The 27,478-nt window shown below is 37.8% G+C and overlaps 2 protein-coding genes across 2 annotated transcripts in view; one reads left to right on the top strand and one right to left on the bottom strand.

The window, feature by feature from the left end:
- The window catches only part of LOC105248058 (muscle-specific homeobox protein tinman), a 47,443-nt gene extending 31,884 nt beyond the window's left edge, over positions 1-15,559 (bottom strand). Inside the window, exon 1 of the mRNA XM_011252615.3 lies at positions 13,656-15,559. Coding sequence (XP_011250917.1) covers positions 13,656-14,784 — 1,129 coding nt within the window. The 5' untranslated portion in view covers positions 14,785-15,559. The remainder of the gene's footprint in view (positions 1-13,655) is intronic.
- LOC105248059 (cysteine-rich hydrophobic domain-containing protein 2) overlaps positions 1-27,478 on the top strand; it is a 161,758-nt gene that overhangs the window by 104,263 nt on the left and 30,017 nt on the right. The window lies entirely within an intron of this gene.

Here is a 27,478-nt window from a genome sequence, read left to right as displayed (position 1 = left end):
TGTCTTATTAATATTTTAATAATACATTAATACTTCCGAGCAGAAAGGTTACTCTTTATATTACTCTGTAATTTTTTATTCATTGAATGATCGCGCAAACGTTGTATATATCGCAAATATCGTAGCGATAAGAGAACCGAGGCAGAGGAAGAGAGAGATGAGACAGGACGGAATGACGAGGAGATGAATGAGAAATGTGAAGGGAAGGAAAGGAAGAAAACGAAAAAGAGTTGCCAATATGAACGAAAAGAGAAACGGAGCCGCGAAATAGAGCCATAAAGGCTTTACTGCTCGCGTCAGACCGCGCGGCTCGCGAGAGGCTCATTGTTTCGGATTCGAGACTTCCGTTCGGTCTGGGCAGATCCCACCTATTAACCGAGAAGATACACGCGAGTGCAGCGATGGATGCACACACGGGATATTGCCGTGCATTCATAAACGGCTGTCGAGTCTTGAATGGCGATGTGCTTCGGAGAAATTTGTGGGCTATTTGAAAAGAAATTTTTGTCTCTATTATATGCGTGTATGTATGTGTGAGATAAATAGCGGACAAAGGCTGGCTTAAATTAGTCTGTCCAATTTTCTCTTTTTCTTCAATGCATCAGCATCATAAAATAATATATATATCGTATATCCTGTTTTTTTTTTTATTTCATTAGAATATACAAATTTTATCATGAGTCAAATTTTTAATTTATATGAAGAAATATGAATATTTGATTTTTTAAATTTTATTTATGTTGCCGAAACACAAACGTTCAATGTAATTATAAAGTTTCACATTCTAGAAAGATTCTTCTTTCGATAGAGAGAGAGAGAGAGAGATAATTATTATTGATAGAAGAGATTTTTTATCTTTTAGGAATAGCAAATGATGGAACCTCTTTGCGAGTCCTTAAAGATTGAAATTAATTCGACGCTATATTTTGAAAACTTGCAGTACATAAAGAGGTCGATCTCGCGTCGCGCTTCGTCCGTTTTCATATGCAAATCAGTTCGAGGTAGCCATCTTTACGCTCGATAGCATCGGACCTCCGCGCGAAGCTTTATTACGTCGCTAATTAGTTGGGGCGCGGACGGAAGGTGCTAAGTGAAACAAAAGGTCCGAGTTGAATCGCAAAGGTCACTTTGGATACAGAAGAAACGGCCGATTTTTCTTTCCGCACGTTTCATATCGCCCACCATCATCTGTGACGACTTCCTGTTCTTACTTTCGGTTAGAAATTAGAGTCGAATTTTGCACCTGACGATGATTCTATTCACACTAGATAACGCATAGTAATTGTTTCATTTGTAAAATCAAAAGTAGAATTCAGAAAACTTGAATCTTATCATTAATCAATTATTTTTCGATATTTTAAATTCTTAAAATAAAATTATTTTATTTTTATATAGATAATTTTATAAAATATTTTATAAAATAATTTAATAAAATAATTTTATATTTAGTTGTGATATTTAATTTTCACTCATATATATATATATTGTACGAAAACACAGATATCACATAAATTCATATAAAAATCTTTTTTAACTTTGAAATATCTTTTATAAACGAGAATATTTAAAAAATTATTGAATTAATTACATATGTAATTATAAGTTTATTTCGCAGAAAATGTCTACAGTCTATAACTGGTCTATAGTAACCCTGACCGTTTTACATCATTGAATGTTTTTCATCATTGATGTTTGTAAATCCTGTTATTTATTCCGCGAAATGATCTTTTCAAGTTCGTAACTTCAGCCACCTATAATTTAAACAACGTTGACGACTGAGTAAGTATGACGCATCATACTTATTCCAGTTGTGATTTACTTGAATTTCAATGAAAGAATCAAGAATAAAAACTTATACTTACTACATTCACACAGGAATAGTTAGAGGCAAAAACAGTATAAGTCTTGGTAACGAAAGAAAGGGAGTTGATAATTATTGACTAACGTGTAATAATTATGAAAATATAATTGTGATACGTTATATAAATTATATGCGAGGTAGCTGAAGTCGCATTCAAATTGATATTCGCGATCGACCGAGATCAAATGACGACGTATAATAACAGACGACTCTTTCCGTCCGTCCTTCCTTTTCTCTCCGCACTCAGTTTTTTATTCGCATACAGCCCTCTTTTTCTCCCCATCGTTCTCTCGCCTCTTCCTCGCCACTTTTCTCACCCGTTGCATCTTCGTGTCGGATTCTCGCCGATTGTGTCGGTGCGTCGGTGTGTCCAGTCGGCGAGATCCGACAAAAAGGACGCCGCTCCCGCGGGCATCTCTCACAATCAGACGGGACTGCCGAAAAATACGTGACACGCGAAAATCAATTTCAACGGCGGTTGGCTCCGACGGGGTTAGCCGTAAAAGCCATTGTATTGGTGCTCCGACGAGAGGGAGAAAGACGGACGCGTCCTTTCTTCTGAGCCGCGCGAGAGGAGGAACTCGAGAGGAGAGCCGCGCTTATATATGCAATTCTGTCGAGCGTGCGAATTTCCTGTGGCTGCGGATTGGGTGTTAAACGATGTTTTATGCGGCGATTTGTGGCTTTTCGGCGATGCGACCGGGTGGCGCGAGCGGTATTACATCCGCCAATGAACTCGCTCGCCGATTCTCAATGAATGAAAAAGTCGTGGGAGGTACAGTTTTCTCGAGATCAAAATAAAAAGGATTAAAATTCTAAATGTAAAATCAAATTAATTTCTTTTGAGTTGCAAGAAAATTTGAATATTTTTCTATCCTTCCTGCAATACTCGTCATGTTCGAAATAAATGGGAAAAATCTTTAGAATCTTTGTGACTTGTTTGATCAGATCATGGAATGATGATATATAATTCCATGATATTTCAAATAGTATGAATATTTTATGTAAAAAACTGTTACAAGATTGAATAAATATTTTTTCAAGAAGCCACGAATATATAAAAAGTGAATTAGAGATACCTATTATTTCGGATTTAATTAAGATACGTATTATCATATCCCATTAACACTGGCAAGTTCCAAGTCTCGAAAAGGAAACATTAGCAACAAATGTGTCAATAAAGACCAGGAAGATTTACGCGTAGGCGCACGTGCTTGTCCTCGTCCCCTGACGCGTACCGTTCCTCGAGCGTGTAATCTGCTTCGAATTTATTTCTATTTGGTCTCGAGGGTCAGCAATGATTTGCCCCCAGTAGTGAGAAATCCTTCTAATGTTCCACAAGGGAGTGATCTCGCTCATGTCTCATCAGTCGTTCATTATGAAATAAATCAACAATCAGTAACTTTTAACGACTTTATAATTAATATTATATTTAATGCTACATATATACTAGTATATATGCGTGCGTGTGTTGTATACGTACAAAAATATATCTGTTATTTTATTATATTTTATTATTTATATTTATATAAAAAATAATACTTAAATGTTTAAAAAATATAGATGAAGTTTGCAAAAACTTGGCGTATCAAATACGAAAGCAAGGAGCGCGAGAGACATGACGTCTATTACAGAAGGGTGTAAAGTTGGGGTGGAGGGTTGTGCCAAGGACGAGGAGAAGGGGGCGCGGAGATCCACGGACAAACTGAGACGGATCGGTAGCATAAATCTCCGGGCTTGGTCCAATATAAATCCAAAGGCAGCGACGTCGACGCCACCGGCGGACATAAATACGACTTAGCAGGCCGCGATCTCCAGCAGCTAATTGAGAATTATTTCCCCGCGATAGTAACTGCGAGATCCCGCCGTTCGTTCGCATCTCCCTGGCTAATTTTCCCGCGAGTTACGCGAGAAGAGAGGGAGAGGGCGAAACCCAATTGAAACCGACGCTTCGATTGAATTCACGAGATATTGCGCAGAATGCTTCGAACTGGAATGAAATGGTAATTTATATCGAAAGAAAAGCGATTTGAACGCAACTAGTCGACACTTTCCCGTTAGCCTATTTCTGCAAATGTGTTTCTCTAGTATTCTTTTTTATAGAGTATACATATGAATAGAAGGATTTTATAAATTTCATATATAAATTTTTTATCTAATTAAATCATTTAATCAGCAGCAGAATTGATTTTCCTGTCTCATCTCTCGTTATTTATTCATATTAATATTTATAATTTAATCATTAAATAAATTCAGAATTAGATGGTTATCTCTAGATCTGATTAAGATTTAGGAAATAGAAAACTTTATGGCCAATTATAATTTATTATTTATTTATTGCACTTGAAAGCACAGCTTATTGCTGATATAAAATAATTATATCAGTTAATCTTCGAATAAATAATTAAATTTTTTTAAACAATTCTTTATATAAATATAAATACATAAGGCACGAGTAAAAAATCAACCGCTTTCTTGCACTCCGACTTTTATCGTCCTGAGAGAGATATGAAAAGAGAGATAGATATGAAAATGATCCTTGTAAACTGTTCATGTACAGTTATGATAAAATATATATTTTGCATAAATATTATGAAAATATTATAATACGCAAAGGGATAAAATATTCCACGGATGTAATTCTGGAACGCACAAATTACTTTGAGCGCGCGATGTAATTGGACTCTCTTGGTTCAGCCTGGAAGTGAAGGAAACAGGATCGAAAACGCAGCTCGGCCGCTTTTATTCAGCCATGTCTCGAATGTCTCGAAAGAGCTGCACACTTATTTCGAAACCAAATGGTCACTTAGCGCAGCGGGGTGTTCGCTTCACAATTGTTAAAAAAATCTGACGACATCCGGAGTCAACTAGCTGGTGGGTGGAGAGGATATTTTGTTTGTTCGGTAAATTGTCACAACAATTCTCGAGCCGGAGGTACCACTCCTCTGGCCATCGTCGTCTCGTTTTCTCGAGAGTTGGAAACTCGAGTGCCACTGCGACTCGTGTCGCGATACTCGAATGTGATTAATGTACGCGTTTTGTTGGAGAAAAAGGGAGACTTCTCCGGCCGGAAGCGGCCAATTTTGCCGAAGGCATCGATCTTGCCGAAAATCTTATTTTATAAATAATTTACTTGTTTATCCGAAAAATTGTTTACGTTAAAAAATATAGTGGAAGCTAGAAAAAAATTGAAAGAGCATTGATGCAAGAAAATTGAATTCTAAAGTCACTAAAATTATTTAAATTTCAAAATGCAATTATCGCAGATAATTAATATAATTAAATTCCTAATAGATTGGTTAAAAATTTTAATGTCAACAGTTCAATTTATTACAAAAATTAAGATTTGTGAATCCCGAAACTCAAGTAAGGAATAAATATATGTAGTGTGTAGTTCAGATATTTTTCGCTTAGATTTCGACGAAAAATTAGCAACGTTCGACAGCTTTCTCGTCCGTTTTCGATTGTGGTTCTTCGATTTGATTTTTCTCGCGATCTCTTTCTCGGTACACATTAACAACGTAGAAACGAGCGGCGAGCTGTTTATGACGCGTATAGTAGTCGGCGCACGACCGACTTTGTAGCTTTTACGACGTATATAGATATTCCTCGCAGTAAGCACCTACCTAAGTTGTGCGTGCAGTAAACTCGGACGGGTAGTTAAAAACCCACTTCGACGGGACTCGAAGCGCGAGACGCGTTGAAAACCATTGTCCTTGTCCAAGTCACGTTCGTCCTTGCAACTATCACGCGAAAACGCGGCAACGCAATGATGTACTTCTCACTCGAAAAAGTGTGCGAACGGACATTTCATTTCTTTTCTCTTTTTTGTAAGAAATTCAATCTTTTAATTTTATTAAATTTTTTCAACATGATATTTTTATCATTTTTTTGATATAAGAAAAAAAGGAATTTAATTAGGGATCTGAGAATACATCGTTATTTGTTAGACTAGCTTTTGAATTTTTAAAAATTAATATCTTTTTTAATATTTATGATATTATTCCATTTTATAAAATGAAAAATAAGTAATTTAATTTGAAGTTTTATTAGTAATAAAGCAAAAGTCATTCTATTTGAAACATTTAGATATCTTATTGTGAAGATGATTCGTTTTGAGAAAAAAAAAGTCTAAATTAATAATTTTAAACATTATACTGAAAGTGATTTCTAAATAATGAATATGACATTTATTGTAACATTAAAACAAAGCTGTCCGATCAAAATTCTGTGCAAAAGTTTGCAATATTAGACTTATAAATCTTCAATTTAAACATTCGAATCAAGTTCCTTTGAGCGGAAAAATATGGCGTACAATTTTCCGCGACGCAAAATCGCTTTATGTTTAATGCACGAGCTCTATACATCGTGTTAATCGCTTTTCAGAAACACATGCTTCTACGAACGATACTAATATTAGCGTGGTTACGAGCGTTACGCATTTTAGATGTGCCGTAATTAAATGACGAGACTTTTTCTCCCAATTGCGCGGCGATATATGTCGCATTTTAGACGTACGCTTACTTTTCGGACGATATTATTAGGCGTACATCCTCTCGACGTCGATGTCGGGAAATATTGGGACGTGCCACGAGGTTGCTGCAACGATTGATGGCATACGAGGGACAAGTGCGCGATTACGCGACCAGATTAATGGATAAGTATATTGGCCAAGTCGTGTGCCAGACCCGTATGCATTTATCATTACTCAGATATCGATCGGCATTTCCATTCGATTTCGCGTATCAAATATTTTATCGAGAGGCACCATCATACTTGAGAGATATTACGTGAAGAATTTATGGTGTCTCAATGGGATAAATCGTGATACCGTTTAACCTGATGCCTGGATAGAGGTTCAGTTTTTATTTAACAAAACGACTTCGTCGATTTGCATTGAAAAATTATTCATTATCGCTCTTTGGATAATTTGCTATTTATATGAGGACGAAAACAAATATGTATATTGCATCGGTAGATTAAACGGCGGCGAAGTATTCATGATTTATACATTGCAATCTATTTTTATTGTCTGGTATAATTGTGTATTAAATGATTTAATTTTAATTAACATTAGTTAATTTGGACGGTTGTGTTAAAAGATGTGAAAAAAATTCCAAATATTTAACTGTGTTTTTTACTGTCTATAAATACTTTGGTTTACATTTGTCGACGCAATGGAATGCTTATTTTTCTCGAAATTGGCGGAAATTCGTCATAAAGCAATCTATCGAGCCTACAGCAAATATGAATGATTATAAGTCTTTGAAAATACCTGCCACTTTGAACCTGTCAATATGCATATAGAGGGTGTCCTTGTGCACGAACCTTTAATTTTACGATGACGGATTATTGTGGAACTCAGCTCTCTTTTTTTCTGAATGTCGATCTTAATCCCGGGAATTGTAACGAGTTCGATTTTGCAACAAAGTGATCGTGAATTTGCAAGAAACGAAAAATTTTATGAGTCTCTTCAAGAAGAAAAAATGCCGGCATCACCTTTGTCTAGAGCTTTGTTTAAATCTTTGTTTAGATTCTTCCTTTCGGCGCACTAGTGATTAGATTAAAGAAAATGGTTACTGGCAACCGAAAGACCTCGATCGGTGCCATGTTTGTACACGTGTGCGCGGGAGACACTTCTTCCAATTATCGCTAGAAAATCCAATCTCTCGAAGGGTTGCGTTTATTTTGACCATCAACTCACACTTGGCAAACACGCCGAAACGGAAATGCACGACGCTTCCCGTTGAAAACGTTTCGTTATCGTCATATATATATATATATATATATATATATATATATATATATATATATAATTAAATAAATTTGGCATTTATTTTAAGTAAAATATTTTCCTTAGAAAAAAAATATTGATATATAGTTAAATAAATTTGGCATTTATTTTAAGTAAAATATTTTTCTTAGAAAAAAAGTATATATATTCTAAGAAAAATATCTTACTTAAAATAAATGCCAAATTCCTTATTAAGATTGATCATTAAAATTAGATGTACATAAAAGAGATGTTCTTCTTCGATTTTTAAAAAACGATAAATCCTAATAGATGTTTTATATCGTCTCCTCAGACGCGTGAATGAAAAGAAATTACAATTGTGCGCGCGCACTCACGTTTCTTCCTCTTTTTACGGTGACATAGCGTAATAATTCCGGGGGAAACTGGGGCGATCGACGGCGAGTCAGCTCTTTAAAACGGCTGCGACGAAAGGGCAGTTTGCCATCGCGGACCGTCCGTGTAAAAAGCACATATTATCCCGTAAGACGAGCAGACACGGATCTCCGTGTACCCATGACATGTGTTACGTGCGCGAGTGTGCGAGCTGTGCGTCGTGCATGCGTGGTGCGCGCAGGGCCGGGGATACGTAATTTTAGGCCTACCTATATATGTGTAATTTATTACGTGGCTCGGCGAGAGCATATGTCTCATTTGCATATAGCGTGATATAGAAAACGCGGCCCGCGACTTCCGACGGCGCGGGCAATATGCGAAAAATTTCAACAAAAGGGAGTCCGTCTGTATCGCCGGGGAACTCGCGACTCCCTCCGCCTTCTCTCTTTCATCATCATCTTCTTCTTCTCCTTCTTCTTCGAGAGGAAGTAGCGACCGTCAATACTGTGCTCGAAAGTTGCACAATTTACGAAAGCGTCCCAGTGCCCCATCATCGGTGCATAGCCGGTACAATAAACAGGCGTGTTTACTGCCAAGGCTCACGAAGACGACGGCGGGTCTCAGACCAGCAATTTATGAAAACAAAAAATAAATCTGTCCTTTTTTTTCTTTCCAAATAGCCCGACGATTTATTTTCTCAAACAGAATTTTTAACGAAAATGTAGATTCGACGGTTTGTTTTATAATTGTATAATATAATTGTAAAGCGTTTTTGTTATTGTTACGTTTATTATACTTGTCGAGAGACGATGAGAGCATTTCAGAAAATTGGAGATGAGTCAGTGTGTGCCAAACATTGCAGATCCGCATTTATTCCGTTCTATTTACGTTAACTTTGCATTACTAACAAGGTGAATTAATCTTGAAACATTATCATAGGATGTATAAGTCGGTTATTTTCTAATGACAGACTATACGCTGATAGAATCATGTCCTAATTATGTTTTTTCACGGAACGTCTCGTCTGGAAAGCGTTTTAACTGACCATTAACACACGAAACAAGAAAACCGTGTAAAATCATCAAGATTCTTAGAAATTAACTCGCAATGTTGATTGCTACATTTCGATGTAACTGATTGGCTAACCGACTGTTGGCGGCTGCGAAAGCTGCAGGCAAATAAGTGTACAAAAAGATAATGCTCCGTTACTCCAGAAACACTCATTTGCCGTAATCACCTCTTATCCAAAATTTCCAAATTTTTCAATTTTACTAGACAGAAGTTTAGTAAAAAAAATTTATATTTTCTTATTATAATTTATACTATAAATTTTTAATATAGATTTTCTTTGAAAATGAGATGTTCTATTTTTCAGAGAGAGAATGCGTTAATTTATTTTTTAAAACTAATATATTCCAACATTTTATGAAAGAAATTCCTTTATATAAAATAATAATCTTTCTCTCGAAATCATAATTAAACGAATAAATTATTCGAGAAAAATATTTTTCTTTCCTTTTCGAAAAATAATTTTCGAGATCCAAGCTAAAGACATTTATTTTTGACGTTACTTGTGTGTATTTTATTTTTGTTTTTTTTTTTTCACTTTCTTTTTAATGCGCGCCTGGAACGTTCACCAGGTCGCAGGACTCATCTTTGTACTCCGAACATACTACGAGGTCCTAAAAAGTTTCCCGATATATCCTCTCTTCTTACGTTATATATTCGTCTATTCCAAGTTGCGCGATAAAATAAGCTGTTCACACGACGTCGGACCCGGATAGCTGGCCTCCGTGGACCTGCAACGCGTTGCGGTCTCCCGGAATTACAAATGATATCGAATCGAATCGCTCGTAATATTATTCGATACGTGTTCCATTACCTGACCGGGGCCCCGAGAGATTCAAATTAGATTACCGGCAGGTCAGAGACGCTCGCATTCATATATTTCCTACACACAGGCGCACACGCATGAGGAAGGGGGGGAGGGAGGGGGACAGCCCTACGGAGGTGCCCTACGGAAGGAACGATGAATGCTGCCGATCGCTAGGGGAGGGGCCTCGCGGCGGGAACGACGGAGACCCCGTATAGTCGCGGATTCCCTCAGGTTCCCTACAATACGGTAGCCTCACGTATTCGCAATTTACTTCTGATTATTATGCTCTCTATACTTACGCGGCATTCTTATTTCTCCCCCTCTCCCTCGCCCCCTTTTCTCTCCTGCCGACTCCGTAACTTGATCCGATGCCTGTGATGCCCCGAATGAGAATCGCGGTAGGGCGCATCGATTTACGGGATTCGATCGTTGCAATCTCGACGCTCGGCCCGCTGGCGGACCCTGCGGCTCGCTTTTTGAGCGATTTTTTGGTAGCGAGTATTTGCCATTTGGCCGTGATTCTCGTACCGTTAGAATTAGAATAAAATTGATTTAGAAATAGACAGACATTCGTTGAATATAATCCCCACGAGCTCGATGTCGTACCCTCTGACAAGCCTCGTAGCTTGTTTCTCCAACGATTATTTAGTTACAATGTGAATGCCGATAATTGCTACTTTGATTACTTGATAATTGATTTTCATATTACAAGAGTTAAGGATAAAATTGATTATAATAAGATACACAATTTTATTTACATAATTTAATCATTCGAATCTTATCTCTCGATAAATCTTGTTTTTTAAATCTCTTAGTAATATGAATAAATAATTGTTAACAAATCGTTTTTATTTCCTTTATGACAGCTAAACAGATGTTTTCGAGACTTTGCATCACTTTTATCATTAAAGCAATATTAATAATAAATCTAAATTTTTATTATCGTAAAAAATTTTATCTTCATATTTTTCTCTAGACTAGACAACGATTTCTTTGAAATAATTCTTATTTATTCACAGATATTGTTTTCTCTTAAGATTTTATTCAGATTTCATAGTGTTCTTATAATAGGCAATATTTGTAAGAATTAAGAATTAAAAACAATTTATAAGAATAAAGAAAATAGTGATATATAAATGAATATAATGAATAAAATGAATGTCGATGCATACAACTGGCTGTAGCAACAAAAAATTTAATATAAAATAATAGCTTGTACTGTATGTTTCCTTAGATTTCTTATATCGATATCAGTTGGAAATCCTTGAAGTAACGATCGGTAATCGATTGATTAATAAATGAATATTAATAATAAATGAATTATATGCTAAGAAACGGAAAAGTACGTAACTATTTATATATATTTTGCATTGCAAATTATTCAATCGAATAACTTATCGATATTATTTGTCTAGAGAATGCACTACGCAAAGTATCGCGAATACACAATTACAAAATATTTCCGGTCACATCGCGCTTGTAAACCGTTATTATTACTGACGTTATGAAGGTGTATCACGCGTCGCAAAATTCTCGAGCAGAACGGAAGAGACGGCTGTTCCCCGTAATAATCTCTCATATGTCGCTTCAGGACATCGCAGATGCGTGATCCACGAGCGAGGAATCAATAGAAAGTTAAAGATCGTCATAACGCGTGGATTCAAGTCTTTAACCGTGATCTCGACTGACATTTATTGCCCGACATTTCCGTCATGTGAAAACTCGAAGAAAACAGTGGAAGAGAAATATCTGTATATCTGTATGCCTGTCACTATTATTGGAATGTACACAGACCAATAATGCGCTTTTTGACCCGCGAATAATAATATAATCTGCACGCCAAATCGACATGCATTATGCATTAACGATAATTAATTATGCTCACGCGTCGTAATGTTACATAAACAAGTGTAATTTATGCACTTAAGTGATCGTAATTCAAGCTCGATGCTAAAAATTTCAAAAAGACTAAAATTCAAGACTTTAGAAATTAATTGAAGCAATAAATTATTTGAAAACTCCTCAAAGAGTTGCGATTAACGAATTACCTCAATCTAGAATAATGTCAAATAGAATATTAAATGTAATATCGAAAGTAATTTATTATCATTCAAAAATATAATGTATACACGTATATTAGAATCTAATATACATGTACAAAATTGTAGCTATTATCTGTAATTTAATTACGTTAAATTATATATTTAATGTTGAACATCATGTTTTTGCTATATTTTGTCGTTTTGATCATGCATTCATGTATTCTTTACAACTTTTTTTTTGCCTTCATTTACATAAAATTTGATTAATATTCATTGATTATAGCTCATCAATGTTGAAAGATTAGTATTACGTCGAGTATGTGTGATTCGCGCGATTAATCCGTCACTTAGGATGCTGCATACATACAGACCTGACAGAGTTGCAGGATCTAAGGATTCGAGCAAACTCGGATTAACATTTTGCTGACTCGTATTTTTGGCACCTGCCACACCTAACGCGCCACGAAATTTGAAACGTTCCGTATGTGTCGGGCCGTAGGGGGCTGTAAAAGAGTAAAATAAAGCGCCGCCTTTGAAAGGATTGAGCGCGGGCAACGCTTCCTGACTCTCGAGCGGAACATCAATCAAAATTAAAGCCCGTATTCATCGCCGATATTTAAGCTCGCCAATTACAAACGATAGATTCTACGAACGACCGCGTTTCTGCGCACGTATCTCATCTGTTAAAACGTAAGCATGATATAACGATAAAATTTTAAGCAATCTAAAATTGCATAGTCGAATATTCAAAGTGTGAGGCCCGATATGCATTTCTTCTTAATGCGGTGCTGATTATATCGCAACGTTAATCCCTTATGCAAGAGATTGGAGTTTCAGTAATTACCGTAAACGTATGAGTCGCATGTCGCAATTAAAGTATCATACGGGAACACAAATGTGAAAAATGATATTGTACGAATTTCTTTCGAAAACTGTTCGCTACTTTCGGTGAATAAACTTGCCGTCGCTACTGGAATCGTTAAGTCTCATTGTATGTTCGGAGTAAAATATTTACGCAATGTAAATATATATACAAATATATAATATATTAAAATATGTGTATTAAAAATTATATATATTTTTTAAAGCACGGAAATTATTTAAAGATAAAATCAATGAGTAAAATAAATAAGTATCATTCATCATGTGCGCGATTTCTTATTCAAAATAAAACATTTCTTGCGTGAAACTTATTTTGATTACCAGTGCGATAATTACATAGTTTACAAATAATTTTACATTTATTATTAACGATAAATAATTGACCAACTATTTTTGTTAAAGATGTATAAAATTGAAGTTTGAAATATTTCTTTTTAAGAATTATTTATCGCATATATCATAAAATTATGTTATATATATACGAAAGAGAATATAATGTTCTGATTAAACTACTTAATTATATTAGACTGTTTAAATAAATTGATTTATAGAAAGTATTAATAATCGAACAAATGCAATATTTATAAATCATATCAGAACTTTCATTGAGAATTTTATTTAAATAAGATCTATTATAGGTCTTATATAAGTAAGATTTTCACACTCTCTGATGAGATATTCAGATATCTATATATCAATCATTAATAATTATCTGCGTTGATAATCAATCTCATGTAAACTTTCTCCCAAAATTATCTCTATGAATAAGCGAGAAAATAATAGTATTTCCAAAACACGCGTAAAATTCAATCACAAGCAAGTCTGTGGTAAATTTATGAAGGATATTGAAAATTGTTGAGCGCTCACCCTGACTGTGCTCGCCCGCGTCGAAGGTCTTGCTAGTCATCTGGAAGAGCGCATCCAAGGGACTGCCCTGTCCTGTGGTTCTCTTGCCGTTTTGGCCGGTGTGCGAGCCATGCTGCTGCGGCGTTTTCCTCTTGAACTGCTGATGCTGCTGCTGTTGCGGCTGCTGGAGCGCCGGATGATGCAGACCGGGATGAATGGCCGCGTGATGAAGCGCGGCGTGATGATGGTGATGATGGGCGAGCGGGTCCGGGCTACCGGAATCCGACACCGAGCTCCTTCCGGACGACGAGGAGCTGCTGAGAGGCGGCTCGCTAATGGAGCCGGACATGGACGCGAGTGACATACCCATCAGCGAGAGATCCCGAGGTCCGGCCGCGTGAGCCGGATGACTACTGTGATGATGGTGGTGCAGATGGTGTTGGTGATGTTGATGCTGCTGCAGATGATGACGGTGCTGATGGCTGAGGCCCGAGTCCACCGTGTCCCAGGGACGGACAATCTTCGCTTTTGGCCGATGCGACAAGATGTCGAGGATACTGAAAGACTTGACCCCGCGATCGTTCGACTCTCGTTCTCTCTCGTCCTCCTCGTCCGAGTGCTGCACCTGTACCATCTTCAGACGTTTCAACGGCTTGAAATAATCATCGGTCGTTCCGGCGGTTGTCGCACCGTTGCTACCAGTCCTGCTGTCTACCTCTTCTTCTTCTTCCTCGTCTTCTTCGTCGTCTCTGAGCGTTGTAACCGAGTCGCCGCTCTCGCGAGTCCTGCTACTTGTTCGCCCGTTCGACATCCTGTACTCTCCGTTGCGAGAATAATCTCTCTCCTCGTCCTCCGTCATCGAATCTCGCACGTACGTTCTTCGGGGACTCAGACGGTCGACGTAGTCCTCCCTGGAGGAAGCCAGCTCGTCCTCCGTGTTAGGCGTCACGACCACCAGCGGCAGCGGGCTAGGACAGCCCACGGAGATCTCGTCCTCGTCGTCCTGGACGTCTCCTCGACCTGGCGAGCTTCTGCACGACGTCCGTCGGTGCGTCGGCGAGCCGCTCATGCAGCCGGGCGTTGCTGCGCTGGAAGATACCGTCGTCGACGGCGACATCGTGTACGATTCCGTCATCTCCGTGGTACACATGCCTCGCGGATGGAGCAGAGATAGCTAACTTATAAATCGCTCGAGACACTCGCCTGTCTGGCTCTTGGCAGTCAGTCGAGGTCGCGACAGGTTTAAACTCCTCAAACACTATGCATTCTTTCAACGCGCACTTTTGTCTTGGGAAACTGTTCACGAGATTGCCGCACAGTATCGAGTCTCATTCACTGATCTAACATGTCCGAACCTCGGAGGATCTTGATAAGGGAGCACGAAATCTACCGACACCGTTGCTATCGACAATCCGTCAATACTGCACTCGTATTCTCCGTCATTGCGCTTAATCCAGCACACGAGTCTCATCATCAGCATCCGAGTCTCATATCTCTCGCCGAATCATTTTCCTCGAGATCAGTGATTCCCGTCAAGTGTCAGACATCGGCTCGCGTTCACCCTCTTCATTCTAGCGCACTATCACCGTTGTCCCTTCTGAACCAAACACCAGAATACCATACGAGAACTTCATAGCGCGAGCGAGCTTCGAGGCAATTTTCACGACAACCTGTTCGTGGGAGTAGACGCTCGACGATAGAAGGATGTCAGTCCTCTTCCCGTTTGCTATCCTCACTGAACACGAGCACACAGCGCGACGCGTCCCGATGCCGAGCGCGTTGCCAGGATAGATCCCGCTGCGAGCGAGATACGCGCGCGAAACGTCAATACGTCGGCGTTTCTAACGAGTTTCGGAGCTAAGGAGGCAGCCGGGGTGCCTCCTCTCTCAGGCCAGTCGAAGCCGGTGACGCGAAATGGTACGGTGGACGGGGATCCCCCGGCGCCGGCGTTGGGCAGGCGCTTTTCTCACAACCGGTTCAGCGCACGCGTAGAAGGGCGGTGGAATCGCTCCGACTCAGCCGCACATTTCGAAGCCGCTGCTACGGCACCGGGTACCACCTCCGTTGTAGAGACTTGCCCCTTTGGCGGACCCAGAGGCCGAGCCAGATCCAACCCCGCCTATGATGCCTAACGTAGCGAGCACGGCAAAATGACGCCGCTACGGGATGGAATTTTTACGAGACGTACTTAACGTCCCGCAGCGCAACGGTGCGACCGTCCTTCCTTCCTCATCGTCCTGGTCTCTCTCTTTCTCTCTCTCTCTCCTCTCTACCTTTCGACTCTACCCCCGGAGAGTAACTCCTCTCTCGCGCTCTCGTCTCTCCTTCTCTGCCACGTATCGCACGCGTTCTCTCGCTCGAATGACGTAGGACTGACCCTCCACGACGCGGAGGGCGACTAACGAGGGCCCACCGTGATTTCGTCCCACCCGGAGAGTACGGATTTCGGCCTCCGCCGCGAGCGAGCTTGGGAACGGATTATCGGACGAAAAGTCTAACGCGGCCGCTAACATCTAGATAGGAGATAAACGACTTTCGAGACAAAAGTATATTCGATAGGGCGCGATATGCTCGACACCGAGGAACCGGCGACTTGTCTGCTGCAGTATTATGCATTATGCATTATGCACAACGTCTCTATAATTTGCGTTTGTCACTTCCTCGATTGTTATTATTATATTTACGTCTTTCTTTTATTATTTATTATTATTTGAACGTAAAGAGTATAAAATGTGATATATAAAAATCGATCAAGAGAAAGAAGGGATATTTTCAATATCTTTTTTATTTCAAACGTACTTAGGGAATTAACACGAAAATCTTATCAAAATCTAATCAAAAATAACAATGTATTAAATATGATAGAGAAATTTCTTATAGTCGTTGTGATATATTGATTTTCAAAGATTTTAAAATCATTTATCAAAATAATTCAATCAAGCAATACTTTCAGCGAATTGAAAATAGTTGATCGAATTATAATCAAAATTGTCAGAGGGTATGGATTCACGGCTATCGATGATATCACGAAAGATTGGCCCGTAATAATAATAAAAAGAGTATTCCGACTATTACATATCATTATCTATAGCCCGATTTGAGACTCAATTTAGATGTAATTGCGGCAATCTTTTCGTCGACAACTAATAGTTAATATCCTAACATCTTATTCGATATTGTTCTTCCGTCGTAGATATTAAATTCTGCGAATTAAAGACTTTTGCGAATTTAAGACACGTGAAAAGCAAATTAATTACACGGTATTCTTTCTTAATTGTTTCAATTATCTCTCTTTTAATTATCTCTCTTTTAATTGATTTCGTTGCGAAATATATCTCTTAGATACTGGAACTCCAATTATTTTATACATGATATTAAAGTAACATTGTAACTTCTTTATTTAGACAAAAAATATTAATAGAATATTTATAAGAAGAAATGTGTTCTAGTAATTAACGAAATTTTAAATTATGAATGTATTGTTCATTGTGTGTGAACAAGAATAACTTTTTTAATTTTTTATAACATTTTTATAAATAATCAAAGTTTGAGAGAATAAAAATAAAACATATATATATATATATATATATATATATATATATATATATATATAATTTCCATCAAAACTATTCATCAAATTATTGCTTATTGTCGTGACGATCTTTTGTATGAATTGATGAATGAAAAACAAGTGTTTCCATTGAACAAACTCAACTTAAAGGGAGCATAGCGGAAGACTGTTGAATTCTGGAGAGCGTATGTCATTTTAGTTCTTTTTACGCGGTTTTTAACCGATGAAATCGCACCGGATGCATCCGACGGACCGTTGTATCTACTTTATATGTCATGTTTTATATATATTTTCAAGTTTTTCAACTTGCACCGACAATAAGAACTGAAAACGCGTTCTAAAAAATATAAAGTTAATTCTTTAATTTACTCCAATTTCAATAGATATTAATTGCATATTATATTTAAGGAAATATAACGCTCTATTGGATCTCATTCGCGTAAATTAATATTTTTTGTCCAAATTAGCGAGTGTTATTGAATTATTGCTAACATAAATAAATTATGTATTAGCAAAGAAATGTTAAATAAATTTAATAATTGTCGAAGTAAGAATTAATTGTCATTATTATGATAGAAAAGAAATAACGTAGGAAAAGTTGAATGAAAATTTGTTACTCGTCACATATTATATTCGCCGACATACAGGTATATAGACAGTTTATTTCTGCTATTTGTCTGCATATATAAATCGATATTATATATCGATTTCTGATGCAAATACGATGAATTTATATAACAACCGAGAAACACAATTCACTTTCACCCAGCGACGAGTCGCTTTCATGCCTTCGGAATTTCACAGAAGCGGATTTCGCGAGTCTATAATATGAACACCGATAATTGTAATAAATCGCGCTAAGCAATTTACCGCGCTTAGCGTACACGACGATAGTAAATTGTGCGCGATTGCATGCATAACGTGTAATCTAATCCTACCAACATCCTGCCTATCTAGATTGTCGCGGATTAATAATCATTATTTCATTGCAAGTAGCATAGACCTGAAAAATATACGCTTCGTAAATGTGACATGTGCGGAGGAACAATTGTTAGTAAAGACTTAGCATTGCGCAGAATTGATATGACTCTTTAATAGTATTTTTATACAAATTATTTGATAAATTGATGTAAACAAGAGAATTTGAGAAATAAATTTCATCCATGCAAGATAAATAGAATTTTTCATGTTTGAAACTGATATGACATATATTAAAAGAGGGGAGAGAAATATCAAACATCTTTTCCCTATATGTATACGTATATCGCACTATTTTATTTTTAGATTTTATTGGCAATTCTAAATCCTTTTTTGAAATAGATTTTATCGATAGAAAATGTTTAATTCTGAGAAATCATAGTTTATAAGATATTTTCGAAAAATAAATATATGCCGCGCAAAATAATATATTCATTTTTTCAAAACTTTTAACATTAAATATCTGAATAATTATACATATGATTGTAGAAGCTAGATTGAAGAATAGAGAAATTCTTCTAAAAGAAAAAATCTTGTTATACTTAAAGATATAAAAAATAAGACTTTACTTTCCGCAAACAAGCGTACTAATATCTTTTCAATCGTTTATGACACAAAAACGATTGATACTTTCTCTACGAAAAATCGATTTTGGATCGCATACTAAATCACTCATTTATTTCACAGACACTCTGTATTTAATATCTAATATACGACGTATTACACACATATACACGCGCATTAGCATCGCTTCGGCGATTAAATTAATTGTCGAGAAATATTTATTGAATCAATTAACCCCGGCGTGAAACTCGGCGGTGTCCGAGTACATTGATTGCGAGGAGCGCAAGCAATCTCTCATTCACCGAAATCGGTAAAATCTTTTTAGAGTCCCCTTAGGTTCAATTTAGCGGGCAAGAGCGGTGCCGACCGTTCTTCCCGGCCAGTTCGACCAACCGGACCGTCCGCAGCCCTTTTTCTTCCTCTTCTTCTGCGTCTTCGCTTCTTCTTCTCGGCCTTCCACGTCGGCTTTTCTATCCCGATACAAAGAGGCGCGAGCGAGCCTAATTATTATGATAGCTCGCCACCGGATTCTGTCGGTCCCTTTGATCTGCCGCCGTTTAGCATGATCCCCCGATATTTAGGTAGGCTCTGTTGTCCAGGAAGGCTTGGAGGGGGCACCCTCGTGCAGTAAAAGAGAAGAGATGGTGTGAGTGTATGTATACATGTGTGTGACCGAAGACGAGAGAAGCGAAAGGCAGAGAAGGATTTAGGGAAGGAATAATTGGTAGAACAGGGACGCGATAAACTATCCATCAATGAGGATTTTTTTCGAAAAATTTACGCTTCTCTCTCCCCCTGTCCTCCTCTCCTTTCCCTTTCTCGTCTCGCTTGATTGCTTCTATTCGCATCTAGCCGCATCAGTTTCGTCATTCTTGGGCCACACGCGAACACGGATTACATTAAGACATTTTTTACGAAGAGAGACCGGTTTTTGATTGATAATTCCTTTTTTTCACGCATCGTGTTCATTGAGACGCACTTTCGGGGCAGTAAAAAATAGCCCGTCTTTTATATCGAAACAAGATGACAAGTTTGAAATTTTTATTGAAATTGCATGCATGTGTACGTTATGTGATTTGCAATATCCGAAACAACGTATTTTTTTCTCTTTTTAAATAGATATGTGATTATTGTTCTTTTTAAGTTAATATTACATAAATGATATATTTAATATTATCTCTGTCTTCCTTTATTTATATCATATCCGTTTAAGATATTTTCACAATTTTGACAGCGATTTTAATAACTTTGAATTTTTTGCTCTCGCTTATAAAATTATTTATATTTTCAGAAAAAGTACGAAAATAGTAATTAAAATATTAAATCATAATCGTATTAACTTGCAAAATTGTATGTGTGTGATTGTATGTGCAATATGCAATTAACAAGGGCTCAACGCAGTCAGGAATTTTTTAAAACGCACGTGCGACTTGGCTTTTCTCGTAAAAATTCGTGACATTTGTCAGAATGTCAAGAGGTCATACGTTATTGAAATCGGGAGGCGAGTCTACCCACTTTTCAAACTAATTCTATCAGACTCGCTTGCGCAGATATTATACGATGTTTCGATGTATCTGTTTAGCAAATGTCAGATTAGTCGATGAAAATTTATTACGAGATGTGGATTTTTAAATGTGTGTTTAATTTTACGCACTGGCAACTTCAATATTTCCCACACTTTGCGTTGACAGAATAGATCAGTTATCTCTAAAAAATATATATTCAATATTGATGACAATTATCTATCACCCAATCTAACTCAATCGCGTTTCACATCATTTCCTATTTCTATAATAGGATATATCTATTTTCTCCCTCTCGGCCACACAGAAAGATCGATAAATAAAATAAACATCTTGTTCATTCTTATTTGTGTAAAGTGAATAATATTTTAGCTTCTTAAAATATTAGATGATAATTTTCTGTGAATGATGTGTGAATATTTTATAAGCACGATAATTAATGAAGAAGAAAACTAATATTTATCATTTATCAATCTTTAGTTAAAAATTGTTTCGTATATATTGCATTGAATAGTTTAGATATTCAGAAAAAGCAAATCTCAGTTTTTCGATGTCTCTTTTGAAAATTTCAAAGTAAATCTGAAAAATTTTCACGCAGTGTATACTTAGTTGAATGAGTCTTATATTTTGTTGAATGGGACTCTAATATGAGATAAGTAACATTCAAACAAGGACATTTAATATCAAATGCGATGTTAAATGCAGATACAATGAGGAGAATAGATAGATCCTATATAAATATAACCGCTAATTCGAGCTACCTGAAGTTTATTTGTTTTTGATGCATTTACATATAATGCAGACACAATTCTTTCATCTCCATAATACATTAAATTGAGTCAACGTTAATCCGAGACAGTCGCGATGCATCAAATGAAAGCGTTAACTGAACACCTTCGATGAATAAGTCCGAGAATAAGTTTTCGCCGCTATCATCGGTCCATCCCGTCGTCGCCATGTCTTTCATATTAAACCGCGATACGTGTATTTAGTCATAATTGACGAGAGTTCGGGACAGGTCACGAAGACGAAGAAGGCGCAGCGCGGTGCATGGGCAGGCTTCCCCATTCTTCGCAATTCGCGATATACCGTGTCACGGTGCGTGTGTGTTGCTCTCCCCCACTCGTTGCAGCCCATCACGTACCGTACCCAGGACGGCCGCCCATCGTTCGCCCATGCCCGCTGCTTTTGTACCCCTTCCACGAACACGGCAATTCTACTTTCCCTGTCGCACTCTCGGCTTCTCTCTCGGCGCGGCATGGTTCTGTTCTCTTGGAGCGGCACGTTTCTGTTCGAGCACCGCCTCATCTGCCAGCTGATTGGTCGAGCGGCCCTTTGACGTTCGTCCCGCGAATCGATTTATATCGCGGGGGATTTTTGCTCCCTCTCTTCTCGCGCCGCTGCCTTGCTTGCTCGCTTGCTTGCACCGGAGATACGATAAAGCACCGAAATTTTCACGCTCTCGCGTACGCGAGCTTTCCGCCCCTCCTGCGTTTCCTTGTACAAAACATTGAGCAAACGAAAACATCGTGGAAGGGAGAAAGGCGGATTGATCTATGTGATTCATTTTAGTAAAATATATCATTTTCCTTGTATTTTTAATTTTTACAGAGTCGGAAATTATATTTGTAATCTATTGTGCTGTGCCTTTTTTCAAATGTATAATTTGTTTTGCGATAATGACAGCAAAATAAATGTTAAGAATTTGTGTATTAAATATTATAATACCAAGGTTTTTAATTTTTTTTATTTATAATTAAATCGTATATATTTTTCTCTTTTTCATCTTCGAAAGAAATTAGAAACTAATTTAATAATTCTAAATACGTAAAAATAAATTTGTATCGCTTTTTGTAATTTACGATTTTAATTGTTATCGCTTATCGTGAACACGCGATTCACACTGTGAACTCACACTGTGAACTCACACTGTGAACTCACACTGTGAACTCACACTGTGAAATTCAACGAAATGGTTAAAAGCCGATCGTAAAGAAGAGAAGCTCTCCGTCTGTACAAATTTACTAGAAAATGAGGATCAAAGGCGCTAGTAAATGATTCTAGGTTTTCTGGCTGTCGAGGTAAATACCTGCAGATGACCAGCGGTCCTTGAACGGCCGAACAATACGGCTGAGTAGCCGCGACCAATCGAACAAACGACTCGGCTTTGTTAATCTTCGCGAAGGTGACGGAGTTCCAAAGCATCACTTATTAGGCACGCGACTCTCGTAGAACGAAGATGATTGCGGCACGACTGTGAATCGAATGGGAGACAATACATCGGTGTGATTATCCGATCAGTCCGCTCTCGTACAAAAGATTTACGCAAACTCGACGAAATGACGCTTTGCGTGAATTGTGGACAAGTAGCCCCTGTCGTATATTTTCTAGTCTCTTTTCTTTTGGAATACATGCTGTGCAGACTGGTGTACATTAAACTCTGACCAAGTATCATTCCGTAAAATGTCATGTCGATAATCTTTTGACTTTGTAATTTAACATGTTTGCTTAAGCATTAACGACGTGATAATTTTTTCTCTTCCCTATAATTTAAAATTTAAAATTTTGAATAAATTATTATCTTATTTATTCTGAAAAGATTGATATAATTTTTATTTTAACACATTGATTGTCATTAATATTATACATATGAATCGTTTGACAATAAAGATTTTCAAGAAAATCTTTTTGTAAATGTTTTTATGTTTCTATTAAATTAATTAATTTTATTTTTAACATAAATACACATAATTACAATCTTGATATTTTATGCAATTTCGAGTTTATTCTTTTTGCTTCAATATTAAATAATAGATAGTAGAGAATATTGGTTATTGAAAGGGCGAGCCTTTGAGTTTGAGTTCCTTACCGCTAGAAAAAAGCGAGGGAGAATGGAGGGGTTGTGTTTCATCGTCCGGAAATGATTCGATATAACCTAAGAACGTCTGATGGAAGAACAGCTAGGGTGGTGACAAATTGAATGTCGCCTTCGTCACAGATACTGCAAAATTTTATCGGTTAGTAACATAGGATCGATAAAAGCAGTCTTCCCGTTTACGAATTCAATCTTGAGATACGATATAAAGCTGGGTACCCGATATAAAATATGTTAAATGTAAACTCCCCCACGCAGATAAAATGTCATTTTCCGCTTGCGATATAAATAATTACATTTAACAAAAATTTATCTTTTGAAATTTTTTCAATTAAGAACCACTTTGATTTGATAAATATATGTATACTTATTTGTGTTAAAAGAGATCCAATTTATCAGAAGCATTTGAAAGAAATTTGCATAAAACTCTCTATCAACAAAAGCAGCGCATACGTATCGCTATAATTGTCAAAATTTATATTATAATTTTTCAGAATAAATTACATAAGCGAAGAATAATTTTCTATATCCAAGATTAAATATAATTTATTTATACCTTCTAGAAACAAAAAACTTTTCACTATCATTGCTAATTCGCGCGTGCAGATTAACAATCGTGAATATGTTGCCATCAATCTGACTATTCACAAAGCAATCAACGCTCTTTCACGTCTCCGAATCGGACGAGTCTATCGCAGCTTTTCTACGTTGATTTTCTCTGGTTTTTGTGTGCTTGTCGGACCGACCTGCGCGCGACAAATCGCTCGGGCTCGTGACATGTAAATCTCAAATCGACTTGTTACAAGATCGTGAATATCTATCCTCTTCTTATTTTTCAAAGACCGAGACTCGCTTCATCTGTCGACTCGATGAACGTTAGACACGCTTGCTACTTTGCCTACTTTATATCTTTGGGTGGGCTCGATGAGGATCCGTCCAACAGACGAACCGGGCTGCTCGCAAGCCGTCTTTTGCCTAGAAACATCGTGATGTACCGATGACGATGACGCTTCCTTCGACCCTCCGGAGGCGTTTATTTGCGAGCGTAACTCTGAGTCCGATCGATTCGCGATACTCCGACGACGAAGCGTTTCTCCATCCTGCCTTCCATGAATCTCGCCGCGATGTTTATGATTTCGCATACCGTGGCGTTTGCCATCTTGTCGCGATCGCGATAAACCTGTTACGTTCGATCCTGATGGCTGTTTTCGAAATTCTTGCCATTCTCGCAATTATTTTATCACACATCATAATAAATATATGTGAAATGCATGAATCTACAATCTCTTTGTCTATTTGCTCTTGATAAACAACGCGCCTTCTTTTATGACATTTAAACAATATAATGTTACCCTGTATAATTCTGATAACAACATTGAATTTTATATTTATTTTGCTCTAATAAATCTAATTGTAATGTTGCTCTTATAAATATAACTGTAGATGTTCGTAAAGATTCTATACACGACAGAAAATATTGAAGATAATCATTGTCCACTAAAATATCTGCTATAGAAATTGCTTGCGTTTCAGTTTCATAACTAGTTTGACTCTACGCTCGTAATGCATATCGAAAAAAAATACAAAAATTTATTATGCAAGAATGCAGGGACGTATTAACGTATATGATAATGTTCTCAACTAGGGCCATGCGCGAGAGCTTGGCTCTTTTAGGCAGTTATTGTCGAGGCGAGCATCCCTACATGGGGGGGCACAGGAAAGAGCAGGGGTGGAGGGGGATGATGCCCTTAAGGGTACATACACGCCCTTCGCGCGGCGGACCTGCCCTAAACTAGGCTGACAATAAGTCCCCGGAAGAGCGAGCGATCTGTCCCCTCGGCTCGGCGACCCTCCGGCAATAATTAGGCCCATTCAATGAGGAGATTTATGTAACTCACCGTGATGGAATATCTTATTTCGCTCGCGGTGAGAGAGAAGGAGCGGATACCGTTCGTGAGGAAGAGCTCGGCAAACCACAGCCAATAATTTATTTATCACATCTATACGACCGCACGACAGATCCGCCGGCCGGTAAGTCGTTCCAGGGTTCTCGGTGTGGCGGGTGATGTGCGGGGGTAATTCGTTCCCTCTCCGAGACGATCGAACTGTCTCGATTCGCTGAGAGCGGTTGCTTATGGCGTAGTACTTGAACTCGATTAAGTCAATCTTTTCGGGATCTTGATCGGACATGTACTCGATAAAAAATGCAAAAAGGGCGACCGCGTATACTCAATATTTTCAGCCTCGCAATTTACGATATATTTTTAAATTTTTATTCAGACCGACAGAGAGACTTTTATGAAAGTAGTAGATATAACGCGATTAAGTAGTAGATATAAACATGCAATTTTCTAGTCCGATGTCTAAAAGCAGCTTCCGAAGCGAGAAGAAAATGACGCGGAAGGATCGAGTTTGTCGGTCCAGTCAGATCGCAGCTTGTCCCGGATCGCATAATCGGCGATGGTAAAATTAATTAAATGTTGCGGCGGAAGGAGCTGTCACGCTCTCGACGTAAGTTCCTGATATAAGAGGGACTCGCACCGGCGAGCGGCTGGTCTCTAAAAAAATATTTATCGCCCGTCTTTACGAGCATCCTCCGTTGAAAGGGTAATTTCGCATATCCTATGCGTCTCGGGATCGATTAGCGAGATCGCCATACGCGTCGCCATGCTGGCTCGGTTGCAACTGCCTTGTCTGAAAATGCGCCGGTAACCGCGACAGGAAATACATAAGGAATTTATGACGTCGTATGGCGACCGTGCATCGAGCGCGCGGTGAACCGCGGTTGGTATCGAAAAGCACTTCGCAGAGCCGTTCGAAGCCTCAGGCGTATCGTTGTTTCGAGCCGGCATACTTTCCGTAATATATATGGGAAAGGTACTTTCATCAATCGTTTGTTCGATTTCAAATCCCTTCAGGATTAGAACGCTATTGTCAATATGCGCGCCTTGATATGTCTCAATCACCTATACATTCTATCGCATATACCTCAATATGTACCTCAATACATCGATTTCAATATATCAATTCTTTTAATAACAATGTCAAAATATATTTCGAATTACAAGCGAATCAGAAAAGTCTTTTATAAAAATATAAAAATTTTAGTTAATTTATTTTATTGCAATTGATGTAAGACTTAATGACTTAATGATGTTATATTATACTATATTGTTAGAGAATAAGTAGCAAAATTCAAGTTTTTTCTAAGAAAATGTCCATTTAAAAATATAATACTTGAAAAAAATTCTGATTATTCTTAGCAATCTTTTCGAGATATTAATATATTTTTAGGAAAACAATATTCAATATTTTAAAGATTATTTAAAAATCAGAGCTTTGTTTTCCGAAGCGTTAAAAGTTAATGTTGTTGACGGTTTTAGTGATTATGCATCGTTAAACGTTTATCGTCTTGCAACGAGAATGCTATTTTACGCATCGGCCATATTTGTTATTTAAAATCATAGCGATAGTGTCATGGTTTAGAATCGAACAAACGACTGCCATCGTGCATACGCTTTGCGGGGTCAGCCGATAAGAAACTTTTAGAGCTGCTTCAAAGTGCTTCGTGAGTCTATTTTTGCTTAGCATAATGCCAGGTGAAGTAGGGTTTATTACAGCCTATTCGAATCGCCTATTGCTATTGTCATTCCCGTGCATGTCGAAAACACTAACCTCGATAACGTCTCGCACGCACGCTTAGAACGGTCCTCGACCTTCGAACTTGAATTTAATTGCTGCACCTTGCTGACTGTACGATAAAAAGTTGTTTGGGAAATTCCATATGGAGTCTTGAAAAAATCCTAAGACTTCAACAATTCGAGCTTTATATAAGTTTCCCTCATATTGAGAGTGAAAAATAGAGATAAAGCGTTATTTTTGTATCTTAAATAATTATACAAATAATTCTCACAAATTTAGAAAAATTAACTTATAATTTATATAATTTTAAATATCTAATTTTAATAGAAAAGGTGTTAAATTATATGAATTTTTTTAAAATAAATTTTTCCATTTTTCGTAGTCCTCTAAAATTCCACCGCACGAGATCATTCTAGCGGTCGGGCTAGCTTCACGGTGGTTACAAAACATCTCGCCGATGTCGTTTCACACAAAAGCGCGGCACGGTTCTAGCAGTCAATTCGAGTACCATTTAGGCTCCATTTAACTCGAATCAGTTTCACTAACCATCTTCCCCCAATCTCGGCCCGGAGGGGAAAAAATCGAGGGTTCCCCGCGGCCATTCAAGAGCCGAGCGACGTTGTGGATTTTCGTGAAACGTCAAACTGGTGGCCCGCGTGCGCGCGGGGAAATAAAAGTGATCTCTATGAAG

The sequence above is a fragment of the Camponotus floridanus genome, unplaced genomic scaffold (assembly GCF_003227725.1).
Source record: "Camponotus floridanus strain SB8 unplaced genomic scaffold, Cflo_v7.5 scaffold88, whole genome shotgun sequence".
NCBI classification, from domain to species: domain Eukaryota; kingdom Metazoa; phylum Arthropoda; class Insecta; order Hymenoptera; family Formicidae; genus Camponotus; species Camponotus floridanus.
Note: the sequence above shows the minus strand (reverse complement) of the source record. Positions and strands in the feature narration are given on the sequence as shown.